Source organism: Diaphorina citri, unplaced genomic scaffold (assembly GCF_000475195.1).
Source record: "Diaphorina citri unplaced genomic scaffold, Diaci psyllid genome assembly version 1.1 scaffold1568, whole genome shotgun sequence".
Lineage (NCBI taxonomy): Eukaryota > Metazoa > Arthropoda > Insecta > Hemiptera > Psyllidae > Diaphorina > Diaphorina citri.
In genome coordinates this window covers 39,368-53,099 of record NW_007378994.1, presented here as the reverse complement: position 1 = coordinate 53,099, position 13,732 = coordinate 39,368, and the positions used below count along the sequence as shown (strand labels likewise).

At 35.7% G+C, this 13,732-nt stretch overlaps 1 protein-coding gene across 1 annotated transcript in view; it reads left to right on the top strand.

Annotated features, from left to right (window-relative positions):
- The window catches only part of LOC113470420 (patj homolog), a gene marked incomplete at its 5' end in the record, with an annotated part of 30,721 nt that extends 23,876 nt beyond the window's left edge, over positions 1 to 6,845 (top strand). The window contains 2 exons of the mRNA XM_026828834.1: positions 3,686 to 3,838; positions 6,455 to 6,845. Coding sequence (XP_026684635.1) covers positions 3,686 to 3,838; positions 6,455 to 6,742 — 441 coding nt within the window. The remainder of the gene's footprint in view (positions 1 to 3,685; positions 3,839 to 6,454) is intronic.
- Positions 6,846 to 13,732: the final 6,887 nt, after the last annotated feature.

Below are 13,732 nucleotides of genomic sequence, written 5' to 3'. Positions count from 1 at the left end.
ACTGTGTCTCCCTCTCATAGCTTGCGGCGTGAAGAGTGTGACATTGCAGCCTGTCAAGATTAGCATTCGTGAAGCTAAGGCGCACTGTCAAGTGTACACCTAGTGATAAGTCTCAAGCCGCGGCCCGCCCAGCTTGTTTTAAGTGCGCTGCGAACAAATTTCCATTTTATTACATTTTTTTTTTTTTTTTTTTTACTTTCTATTTCTTTTCAAATACCTATGTACGTATTCTGCAAATGTAATAGAAAGTCGTGTGATGTTCACACCAGATTTTTGTTTTTATGACTACAATTTTTAAATAGCACTGGTTCGATAGCATTCTTTAAGCCCTTTCTTTTGATGAAATTGGATCTTGAAAAAGTTCGTCCAGTTCAGACTTATGTGGCGTATGGTACAGGTGGGCGAATAAATGGTACGTTTTTGAGGTGGGCGAATAAATGGTACACTTACCCTACCTACTACCTACCTACCTTTCTGCAAATAATTATTATTATTTATTGTTGATGTTTTCTCTCTTTGAAAAAAGGTCATGAGAAATAAACTTGTGAAACGAGGCAGGAATTTCCATATTTTGAATAGCGTCAAAAAATAAAAAATACCTACCTATGTATACTTGTATAGGTACCTACTTAACTACTTGGTCATGTATAAGCTTCATATAAATGCCCCCAACATTGAATAAGAAACCCCCTGTCCAATAGAGCATGTATAAATTCTATTGCTCAAGTTTACTGAGGTCCCTTACAAACAGCCATTGTGCCTACACAAAGCCCATGTTTAAACGGAAAATTCAAACCTCGCAAAGTATAGGGAGGCATAAGGAAATCTTGCAAAGTACTTATAGGGAGGCAAATATTGCTCTCTCGAGGTCTATTTCCAGATAAAGGTAAAGTATGTACGTTTCCTATGATTTTCTCCATTAGAAGCAAATCATTATTTATGGCTCTCAGTTTCATGTTTTTAAGTGAAATTGCTTTCGAGAGGCTGGTTTTATTCTCTATCATTTGTTTCGTATTTCTTGTATCTTATACAAGTAAGCATTTTGTGAAATAATTTCTAAACATCATTGGGCTACTATTGGGGTAGTACTTAGGATGCTGAAGATAATAAAACCTACCTACCTACCTAGATTCATTTTTTGTAGTAAATAGGTACTTTTTTAGTCCGTCCTTCCTTTATTAAATTACAATAGTATATAATAATAAAAGGTATAGGGACGGACTATTGTATTCGCTTCGGTGTCTGTCTGTGTGTCTGTTCCCATAGAAGGACTTATCCAAACCTTTTTCTCTTCATCCTAAACTCCTACTACTCTGTCTTCTCTTCGTTCTCTTTCTATCCTCTTTCTCGAGGACAAGACAAAACGAACAAATTAAAGGTATGATTACTTGAGCGTCCGCTAGGTTCGCTTCGGTTTTCGGTTTCGGTTTTCGTTCGGTTTTCGATCCCGTGCTAAATCTAAAAACATGATGTAAACAAGATGGCGCCAACATGGGTTGCGCGTTATGGGGATCAGGATTCGATGCGAAATCTCCCTAATAACACTGACCACTGCTCATTTGTGCCAGCTCGTTCTTGTAGCAATTCTCCATTGATGTGACTTATGAACCTTTACATTTTCTTTTTCTTCGCCTTCTCCCGTGTTCAGACGGGGTCGGCGTTTTTCGTCAGCCTCTCAAATCAGCCCTAGGGTGATTGCTTTGGGCTGACGTTTGGTTTCGGCAGCAAAAATTTTACGAGTGAATGCCCTTCGCACTCAACCTTTGCTATTTCTTTAGGTAGGGAAATTTCAGGCTGGTATCCTCACTGTTTAGAGTCTCCCGGCTAGACTAAGTTTAGTCCAGTTTTCCCTTCTCCAGTTTTGAAGCTAAATTCCTCTCTCTATTCATTTTTAAAGCTAAATTCCTCTCTCTTTAAATTTTTAAAGCTAAATTCCTCTCGCTTTTAATTTTTAAAGCTAAATTCCTTTCTCTTTTAATTTTTAAAGCTAAATTCCTCTCTCTTTTAATTTTTAAAGCTAAATTCCTCTCTCTTTTAATTTTTGAAACTAAATTCCTCTCTTTTAATTTTTGAAGCTAAATTCCTCTCTCTTTTAATTTTTAAAGCTAAATTCCTCTCTCTTTTAATTTTTAAAGCTAAATTCCTCTCTCTTTTAATTTTTAAAGCTAAATTCCTTTCCTCTCTCTTTTAATTTTTAAAGCTAAATTCCTCTCTCTTTTAATTTTTAAAGCTAAATTCCTCACTCTTTAAATTTTTAAAGCTAAATTCCTCTCTCTTTTAATTTTTAAAGCTAAATTCCTCTCTCTTTTAATTTTAAAGCTAAATTCCTCTCTCTTTTAATTTTTAAAGCTAATTTCCTCTCTCTTTTAATTTTTAAAGCTAAATTCCTCTCGCTTTTAATTTTTAAAGCTAAATTCCTCTCTCTTTTAATTTTTAAAGCTAAATTCCTCTCTCTTTTAATTTTTAAAGCTAAATTCCTCTCTCTTTTAATTTTTAAAGCTAAATTTCTCTCTCTCTCTCTCTCTTTTAATTTTTAAAGCTAAATTTCTCTCTCTTTTAATTTTTAAAGCTAAATTTCTCTCTCTCTCTCTCTCTTTTAATTTTTAAAGCTAAATTCCTCTCTCTTTTAATTTTTAAAGCTAAATTCCTCTCTCTTATAATTTTTGAAACTAAATTCCTCTCTCTTTTAATTTTTGAAACTAAATTCCTCTCTTTTAATTTTTGAAGCTAAATTCCTCTCTCTTTTAATTTTTAAAGCTAAATTCCTCTCTCTTTTAATTTTTAAAGCTAAATTCCTCTCTCTTTTCATTTTTAAAGCTAAATTCCTCTCTCTTTTAATTTTTAAAGCTAAATTCCTCTCTTTTTTAATTTTTAAAGCTAAATTCCTCTCTCTTTTAATTTTTAAAGCTAAATTCCTCTCTTTTTTAATTTTTAAAGCTAAATTCCTCTCTCTTTTAATTTTTAAAGCTAAATTCCTCTCTCTTTTAATTTTAAAGCTAAATTTTTTCTCTCTTTTAATTTTAAAGCTAAATTCCTCTCTCTTTGAATTTTTAAAGCTACATTCCTCTCTCTTTTAATTTTTAAAGCTAAATTCCTCTCTCTTTTAATTTTTAAAGGTAAATTCCTCTCTCTCTTTGAATTTTTAAAGCCAAATCCCTTTCTCTTCCTTCCGCAGGCATTAAAAGGCGCCCCGCGCGGGATCGTAAAAATCGGCGTCGCCAAGCCCCTGCCCATTCCAGACTCATCCTGCAGATATAGCGTTAGAAACACACGAAAAAATTCTTCCCAACACCCAAAGTGTCCTCAAATCCTGAATTTATTTGTGGTAAAAGCAGAGCCTTTTCATAACTTTTTGTGGATATCACAGCATAACCAAGTGCTCCCTTTGAAATGAACTTCCATCTATCAAGAATCTTTTCACACTGGTAATGCCGCCACTGGTCGCTACTCGATTAAAATAGCTACTCAATTCCAGTCAGAGGTTGAAGTCGAACCCTCGAACCCCTGACTGGACTGGCGATGTGGTCATCTGAACCATCAGGATAAAATCTGCCCCGGGCGGGAATCGAACCCGCGGCCTAGCGCTTACAAGGCAGACGCACCACCAACTAAGCTAACTAGGCTGGCATGGAAGATTGAAATATGCGAGTTGTAAGATCGGAGTTTTTACGTGTTTTGCTTTCAGGACCCCATGAATCCAAATGAAACAGTAATAGTGATACGAAGTCTCGTTCCGGGAGGAGTAGCACAACTTGATGCTCGTCTTATACCGGGAGACAGACTTTTGTCTGTCAACGAGACAGACTTGAACAACGCATCGCTCGATCAGGCTGTACAGGTAGGTGACAAGTTGGTACCACATGTAGTATAATTTTCAATTGTAAAAATGGGAATTCCCGTAAAGTTATACAAATAAATAAATAAATAAACATGTGTCAAAAAAATCAAGGTTTAAATTTGAATATTATCTATTTATTCAAAAATGTGTTGACGCACATTAATAAATAAAAATGACAGAAGCTAAGAGACAAAACAATATAAACCCAATTGTACCTCAATACCGCTTTATCATTACTTCAAGGCACAGTCTTTTACATCCATGTCCATGCAAGAACGAAATAATAATAATAATAATAGTGTTTATTTATACTGCTCGCATAGGACTGAAAAGTCCCTTTACTCCAGCAGTAGGCTACTACTATTATGTTAGGATTATTGAGATATTGGGAAAAATCCTACAATGCTGCAGTGAGCACCAAAGTTGTGATATAATAACACAAAGAAACTGCATTTACATTACATTACAAATACTTCGCTAATTCGGTATGGTACCATTGGTCAAGACTAGGTACTCTCTCCCTGTACCTACCTATGTATGGACATTCCCCATCCCGTCTTTTTTTAAGAGGTTTGACAGAGGGAACTGTAACTGCTAGGGTCTTATCGTCCCGAAAGCGAAGAGAGAAGGAAGACAGGATAGGACAAAGCCAACTGAGAACGAACATTATCTGTTTAGGATAAAATCCGGTCTAGCGCTTACAAGGTAGCAATCCTCATTACCAATTTACATTTTCATAATCGATTTTTCCAAAAAATCGAAAAAAAATTCCGAGCCCTAGTAGGACCATATTTATGAACAAAATACTAACCATACAAGTCACACTGAAGACAATCTTGACCAATGAGATGTTTGGAATTGATCCTTCAGTGCAGCTTGAGCGCCAGTATTTAGTTCAATATTGGATGCTAAGGTAGAAACACAATGCTATCACGTCACGTCACGTGAGCTCACGGGGAGTCAGGAAGATGTAGTTCAAATTTCTTTCATAGTAGGTAATTTCGTTCATGATAGCACTGCCCTAACTTCACGTGAGCTCACGGGGAGTCGGGAAGATGTAGTTCATATTTCTTCCATAGTAGGTAGTTTCGTTCATGATAGCACTGCCCTAACTTCACGTGAGCTCACTTGACGAGATAGTAGTGTGTTTCTACCTTTAAAATTTGTAAAAGTCATTATTTAGTGAAATTCGCCATACTTCTGTAATAATAATATGTATGTACTCTTGACATTAGATAGATAAAACCACCTATACACCGGTAAAGCTCAATTTTTCTAAAACCAAATAGAAAATTAGAAAATGAATTTTTTGTTATTTACCCACAAATTTTTATATGCAAAAGGGATTTTTTGAGACTCTGCAATCAAATTTGTAGTCCAGTTTCGTTGTCTGCTTTTTAATGTACACTGGAGTGTTCAAAATTTGGGACCTTTTTGTATAATTCAAATCCAAATGTACATCTGTCCCTAATTTTTTTTGCTCTTGGGTGTATGTAATTATATTGTTATTCCAATTTTAATTTACGTATGTACCGATAATCTGTAGTCCTTCTGAGTTTGAATCTTTTGGCACTTTTTGGTATGATATTTGATCTCAGTGGACCCCAAATGAAATTGGGAGAATGTCATAGTGAAAGAAGAAAATATCTCAATAAACTTGAACACGCTGAGCGTTGCTTAACTTTTCTCTCCTACTGGCAAAAGATTCATTCTCAAATTTTATTATTTTACTCTTATTTCTCCATAGGGCGCTCGAAGGCCCTAACTGGTCCGATAAGGGCCCTATTTCCGAGTTCTTCCGTCACTCAACCACTAGTTTTTGCAGGAGCTGTCCTTGGAAGGCCATCATACGTTAGATGAAGACAGTTCCATGTATTCCTGTACAGAAAGCTTATCCAGTTTGCTGGAAGAAGATGTGGGAGTTGAGAGAAGACCACCACCGAGGCAGGTGGTGTAGTGGTCTGATTAGAAAATTTCCGCTCTGGCCGGGATTTGAACCCAGCACCTCCAGGCTGAGAGTCAGTGCTCTTGACCACTCGGCCACAGAGGCGGGCAGAAGAAGACATCTTTAACATTATTTAAGTCAGCTCCCATGGCGTAGTGGTCACTGCACTCGCCTTGCACGCGGGAGACCCGGGTTCCATTCCCGGCGGGGTCAAGAAATTTGTATCAAGCAAATGATTGACTCCGTGACTGGATGTTGCGGGGCCCACTCAGCCTCGTGAGGAAAATGAGTAGCTATGACATATAAAATAAATGCGCATAGCGACTGGTGCCAGCATGGTGGGTAAACATTGGATGTTAGGCTTATTGAGATATTGGAAAAAATCCTACAATGCTGCAGTGAGCACCAAAGTTGTGACACATTAGCACAAAGAAACTGCTTTTACATTTAACATTATTTAGACGTTTTTTACTTTTACTCGTCTTCTTCTTCTTTTTCTTTACCTTGTCCCACTCAAGTGGGGTCAGCACTTTTACTTACTTTTACTAGAAAAAAAAAAAATTTGGACCGATTGCAATACTTTCTCATTACCTTGTATAGGTTCCCTATACGTAAGGGTAATAGAAAGTAAAAATCTGTCATATTGAGCCTTCCTCTCTTCTCCTCCGCAGGCATTAAAAGGCGCCCCGCGCGGGATCGTAAAAATCGGCGTCGCCAAGCCCCTGCCCATTCCAGACTCATCCTGCAGTCAGGTAAGTCATGCCGGCCCTGGCCTAGGGGCCAATGGTTTGGGGGCCGCCCCTGGGCTAGGTTCAAATGGGCTAGGGTCAGGGTTAGGGTCCAATGGGCTAGGGTCAGGGTTAGGGTCGGGGCCCGGGGAGTATTATAATGACACGGAAGAGCAGGAGGATACGGAACACACATCCAGCGAGAACCTGCACAAGTCTGACAGCTTTTGAAGTGGGGACTTGAGTGTAACTTGAGTTTGACTTGAGTTGGGGGTAATTATTCAAAAGTCACGACAATGAGAAATACAACTCCTTTTTGTGATTAACCTAACCCTATAATAACACTGGTCACTACACAAATTGTGACCGATCCTTTTTCTGTTTAACCTAATAACACTGGTATGACCCTAGAAGTCACGACAGTGAGAAATAAAATTCCTTTTGTGTGATTAACCTAACCCTATAATAACACTGGTCACTACGCAAATTGTGACCGATCCTTTTTCTGTTTAACCTAATAACACTGGTATGACCCTATAATAACACTGGTCAAGTGGCCACTGCTCATTTGTGACAGCTCCCACTAATCAAGTGGTCACTGCTCATTTGTGACAGCTCCTTTTAGTAGCAATTTTCCACTAACGTGACTTCTGAACAATTACCGAGTTTAGGCCCTCATTTGTGACAGCTCCTTTTAGTAGCAATTTTCCACTAACGTGACTTCTGAACAATTACCGAGTTTAGGATTTGTAGAGTTTTATTCAGAATTCAGTTTATTCAGAAAAAAAATACTAGCCACGCAGTGGCGTAGCGTGGTCTAAATTCAAGTGTAGGGCCTTGTAGGGCTCATACACAGGTCTACCAAGTCCCATCACAGTAGGTACATGCTACATGCCATTATTATTTATGGGCATTAGAGTGAACTTTTGAGTTGTATGGCCGCCATACACGCCATAGGTACATACACGCTACGCCACTGTTGCCTCGTTTGAAGTCTGTTGGCTACTGAAATGAGGCGTAGGGCTTAGGGCTCGGAAAAATCGATTAATCGATTAAATTTTCATAATCGATTTTTCCGATAAATCGAGAAAAAAAAAATCCGAGCCCTAGTAGAGCCATATTTAGCCATATCTAACCCTTCTCATCAAGGGGACTGACTTCTGGCCGGAGTAAACTAGGAAATTGAAACCCCATATCTGCCATAACCGGACTTATCACAAGGACCAGTTTAGGTAGACAGGGGAAAAAACACTGGTCACAATAGATCTAAAAAGGTCGCAGTGATAAAATTGCATAAAAAGTCATTATTTAGTGAAATTCGCCATACTTCTGTAATAATAATATGTATGTACTCTTGACATTAGATAGATAAAACCACCTATACACCGGTAAAGCTCAATTTTTCTAAAACCAAATAGAAAATTAGAAAATGAATTTTTTGTTATTTACCCACAAATTTTTATATGCAAAAGGGATTTTTTGAGACTCTGCAATCAAATTTGTAGTCCAGTTTCGTTGTCTGCTTTTTAATGTACACTGGAGTGTTCAAAATTTGGGACCTTTTTGTATAATTCAAATCCAAATGTACATCTGTCCCTAATTTTTTTTGCTCTTGGGTGTATGTAATTATATTGTTATTCCAATTTTAATTTACGTATGTACCGATAATCTGTAGTCCTTCTGAGTTTGAATCTTTTGGCACTTTTTGGTATGATATTTGATCTCAGTGGACCCCAAATGAAATTGGGAGAATGTCATAGTGAAAGAAGAAAATATCTCAATAAACTTGAACACGCTGAGCGTTGCTTAACTTTTCTCTCCTACTGGCAAAAGATTCATTCTCAAATTTTATTATTTTACTCTTATTCCTCCAATGTGGTGACGTGAAATATCGATTAATGATAATTAATATCAAATATCGAATTTTAATAATCGGAATAATAGACATGGAAATTTCACTCGAATGAGATTGCTTAATACCAGATTAAAAGTTAACCAGAGTTTAATCTCTGAGTGTGTCCCCGGCCATTATTATCAACAAAAAAAATCGATTAAATCGATAATCAAAATAATCGATTTTTCACATCACTTACTCTCCAATGTATTAAATTCAGCACCACTGTTTTAATGAAATTATTTTATTTATATAATAATTGTTAATTTAAATCTAGGGATGTTGGTTTTTTAATAAAAATCGATATATCGCGGAAAAATGTATCGATATATCGAGAAAAAATATATTGATGTAGGTACAATACAATTTTTCGATATATCGAAAACATCCCTAATTTAATCACTATTTAGGTAACGCGTTTTATTTAGGCTCTAGATTTAAAATGAACTTTTTTTTAAGGAGACCAATTTTTATTATGTTGAAAATTGTCGCAATCGATTTTTAAATTTTGATTCTAAAGAAAATCAACTTCCTTTCAACAATTTCAAATCCTAAACTTTTTTTTTTAATATTCCTTAACTTTTATGCAACAATACAATATTCTTGAATATTTTTCCATATTCCTTAACTTTTATTTAATATTCCTTGCGATTTTTTCATTCCTTAATGTTCTTCTATCCACCCTTCTCCTTTCTTTCTCATTATTCTGTTAAAAATTGTAAAAGAAGAAAGAAACTACATTCCAAAAATATAGCATTCCTAGAAATATTATTTTGAGCACCCTCCCTTCATGTTCACCTGCATTTAAGAATTTATGTGAAATTAATGTTTATTATTAATTTATCGTAAATTTTAATTTTATTATTTATTTAAGAAAAATGGGGAAATAAATTCCTAACCAACTTTAGATATAAGAAAGACATAGCGGCAAAATTTTCTTTCATTAAATTATTATTTTTTTTATTTTCTTTACCTTATTTTAAGTTATTCACTTGCTTTTATACTTTTTTCTGTTAATTATGTAAGGGCATTCTAGATTAATTATTTTAGTGCAATTTTGATAGTATTAACTACAAGTACCAAAAAAAAACTCTACTTGAAGTTAGTTAGTGAAACAAGAAAATAAAAGATAAGTTTTGTCCCATAATAGTATTAAAATAATTAAAAAAAGATCATATTTACGTCAATATTTTTATATTCTGTATTGTTTCAATTGTTTGATCTCATCTTTCATTTCAATGGGGTGCTAAAGTGCAATGTGACAACTCAGCAATGTTACATTTTTTGATTGGGGATTTTTGTGAAACAGGCCCCCATAATTTTAACTTATTCTTATGCTATTTATTTTGTATTGTTACTAAGTTAATATTTCGATCTTGCAAGGAATTTTGTTCTCATACTGTAATCTGGTTCTCATACTGTACCTAATCTTGCAAGGAAATCTTAGAACTTTTTTAAAAATTGAAAAAAATTAAAGTAAAACAAGAAATTCTTGGTTCTATGTCGGGAAATTCAGAACTGGCTTGAAAATTTGAAACCCTGAAAAAAACAAAATGCAATTTACTATGCAATATTTCTAGAATCTACATAGATCAATATTTTGTTTCCCTGGCTACGAATTTTAATCTTACCAGATATTTTTAGAACTTTATAAAATTGAAAACAAAATTAAATTTAAAAATGTTTTATTTAAATTTATTTTATATTTTATTTCCAATTTTTATCGTTGTATTATTATTTAAAGAAACTCCTATATTATTTTAATTTATTGTGTATTTCATTTATATGTTCACGAACAAAAAATAAACCTTTTTGATATTTTATTGAACTATTATTTCGATTTTTGTTTCTTTATTTTTTCCCATTGATTATTTTCTTTTCGTTTTATGATTTTAATTTTGAAAGAAAAATATATATAAAATTGATTAAGTACATTGGATAACATTTTTGGTATAGGTTTCAAAACATTCAGACACAAAATAACTAGTAATAAATTAATGATAGAAAGTAATAAATAATAGGCATTCCTTCTAAGGGCAAATAGGAGGCTCATTTTATAATTTTATGTTTTTGGTTGTTTTCTTAATTTGTTTTTTTAATGATAGAAAGTGATAAATAATAGGCATTCCTTCTAAGGGCAAATAGGAGGCTCATTTTATAATTTTATGTTTTTGGTTGTTTTCTTAATTTGTTTTTTTATTTATTTTGGGATTTTAAGGGCATATTTTCGAAATCAGCATTTATAATTACTTGCAATATTAGATAATTGTATTACTCGCAATTGTGATTTTCAGAACTCTGGTTTAAAAAAATGAGCATTAAATTGGGTGTTTTCTCTCTTTAGAAGTTGTAAGTTACAAAATTTGGACTTTACTTCGGAATTTTAACTACCTACTTAAGTTGCATTTTTTGAATGTCTCTTTTATAAGAAACAAATAAAGGCAAAATTGTTAAAAATCGGTTTTGATTTAAAAAAGTTGTTTCCTAATCTGCTCAAATTTTGAAAATTTCAAAAATGAGTTTTTCTGCTTTTAAAATCTCTTCGAGTCCTTAATTGGTTTTATATATATTTTATTTCAAATTGAAATTATTCGTTTAGTTTCCGATTTATTTATTATTATGATTTTTTTTCCTTTCTGTTTCTCTTGATTTAATTAGGTATTTTTATTTCCCAATTTCAAAGAAAATTTTGCTCCAAAAGTGTACTGAAAAAAAAAAAATGCCCCTTGAAATGGTCTGTGTGTGTATGTTTTGAGATCTGCCTATTCAAATTGTCAATTTACCCACGTAAATTTTAACAAATGTACTTGATTTTAAAATTTTATGTACCAACATTTTTTCTTTCAAAGTTAATATTGTACGAATTTTGTCGAAAAGAAAATGATCATGTACCTCTTTTCAGGTTGCTAGCGAAAATCCTCGGGTTCGATTCCCGCAGTTGTGAATCAATTTGGGTCTTATTTGATGTAGAATTTCGTAATATCTTGAAATGACCACCACTATTACATTCTTGGGAAATGCTTTTAAGTTTTTTTCTGTAATATTAGGTCATAAATTTGATGAAATGTGAAATATTTAAGAAGTTCTTTATGAAACGAGCGCCATCGCCAGGTTCAAAGTTCAACTATTGTCCAAGTGAAGTCTTTTAGTTCCTTGTTGGAGGAGGGATATATTTTTTGTCTAAACCTCTAAACCTTTTCTGATTACCCCTGATATTGTGATGTTTTGAGTGCCCTCTAACCGTCGTATGTATGAAATCTAAAGATAAACTTAAGTTTAACTTGAAATGAAAATCTTGCCAAATTTCATGAAATCTAGCCAGTTATCTCAAGAAATGACATGAAATTGGCAACATTGTTCATCTTAAGTTAAACTTTGTTCGTCTTAAGATTTCATACATACGACGGTAAGTCTGGCTGGGGACTTTAAACAGGGAGAATACCAGCCTGAAATTTCCCTTGCTAAAGAAACAGCAAAGGTTGTGTGCGAAGGGCGTCCACTCGTAAAATTTGTAGCCAAAACCAAATGTCAACCCAAAGCAATTACCTCAGGGCTGATTGAGAGGCTGACGAAAAACGCCGACCCCGTCTTTACACGGGAGTAGGCGAAGAAGAAGATTGAGGGGCCCTCAATGTGAGGGAAGATTGAGGGGCCCTCAATGTGAGGGAAGATTGAGGGGCCCTCAATGTGACAAATTTGCGTTCGATGATACGACCAGATACCGGGATAACAGACTGATCCACTGACGGAAAAAAATCCGTTGAACATCATAACAGTCGCCGCCGTCAAAAATAGGCACTCCCGCGATGTAGTACGATATAACCCGGGGACAATACCAAGTAGAAAACTAATAGACAAGAATTTAGCGTGCGCGGATATATAAATAAAAAGACACAAGGATGATCCCATGACAAAACACAAAACACACAGTGGATTACAACAGAACATAGTCCTCTTCAAAGGAGTGTGGAGGTGTGAGGGAAGAAGTTGTCGTTTGCTACTCTCGAAAGACATGTCCTTATGTGACTTGACCAGAAGTAGATGTGCATTACTACCGGAAGGTTCCTGTCGAAGGACAGTTTATTGATCACAGAACTCACTCGCCTGCTTGGAGCCTTTAGATCCGCGGAATAGCTGGTCAATCGCCGCCAGGCAAGAGCGCTTGGCGGGAGATCTCTCGCACCCCCCTCGCTCTCTCCTCTGATCTCAGTGATCTACGTCAACCAGAAGTGAAAAAAAACGTACGCGGCGAAACCCCGTATAAGAGCTAAAAAGTGCAAGTGGCGAGGGGGCGGGCATTAGAAAATGGGTATGGAGGAGCCATATGCACAATAAAAATGGATAACCCAAAATACCTGTATTGTTTTGCCTCTTAAACTTGTGTACCACTCTCAAAAAAATATACGTTCATTCCATTCCAATGCAATGGTAAATAGTCCAAAATAGCTTTTATGTGTTTTGTTGGTCTCGGAGTCACCGAGTTCGTCAATCCGCGCCCGCCTTAAAGTCTTGACCTCAAACATCCTTTTCGAGCGCGGGGGGGGGACTAAACAGAGGTGCGGGGGTCAAACACTCTTGGAGACTTGATCTCACAAGTCAGTTTACATACTTGACCTCTTACATTAATCTCTGGAATAGAACTTAGGCATTTCCCGGAAGCTCGCGGGATTTGACACTACTTAACTATATATGAATGAGAACGACTCCTTGAGGCTTATGTAGGGCGGGAAAGACAATTATCAACCATGAAATACATAACATACTTAAGAAAGTTGTTATTTGACCTACATATATAAATATTAATCTCAAAACTAATAACTAATTAATATTTCTCGCGCATACGGGACAGCCTGATCATTCCCCGGAACGTCCGGTTTTAAAATACTTACTATAGCCTGCTTAACACAGACCCTCGGAAAACCACTTTGTTAAAGGTTGTAAGTATCCAACCAATACGTTATGAGTCCTTACCTAATCCTAGTCTGATTTATTGAATGAAGTGTAAAAGCCAGAATTATAGCTATGCAGAGCGAGGTCGGGGACTACAGTCCCAAATCTTTCCCGGGAATTAGAAGGGAGAGTGTAATTCCCGAGGAGTTAGAAGGGGAGTTTAAACTCCCGGGAGTTAGAAGGGAGTGTAACTCCCGGGGAGTTAGAAGGGAGTGTAACTCTCCGGGGAGTTAGAAGGAGTGAAACTCCCGGGGAGTTAGAAGGAGTGTAACTTCCCGGGGGAGTTAGAAGGGAGTGGTAACTCCCGGGGAGTTAGAAGGGAGTTTAAACTCCCGGGAGTTAGAAGGGAGTGTAGTAACTCCCGGGAGTTAGAAGGA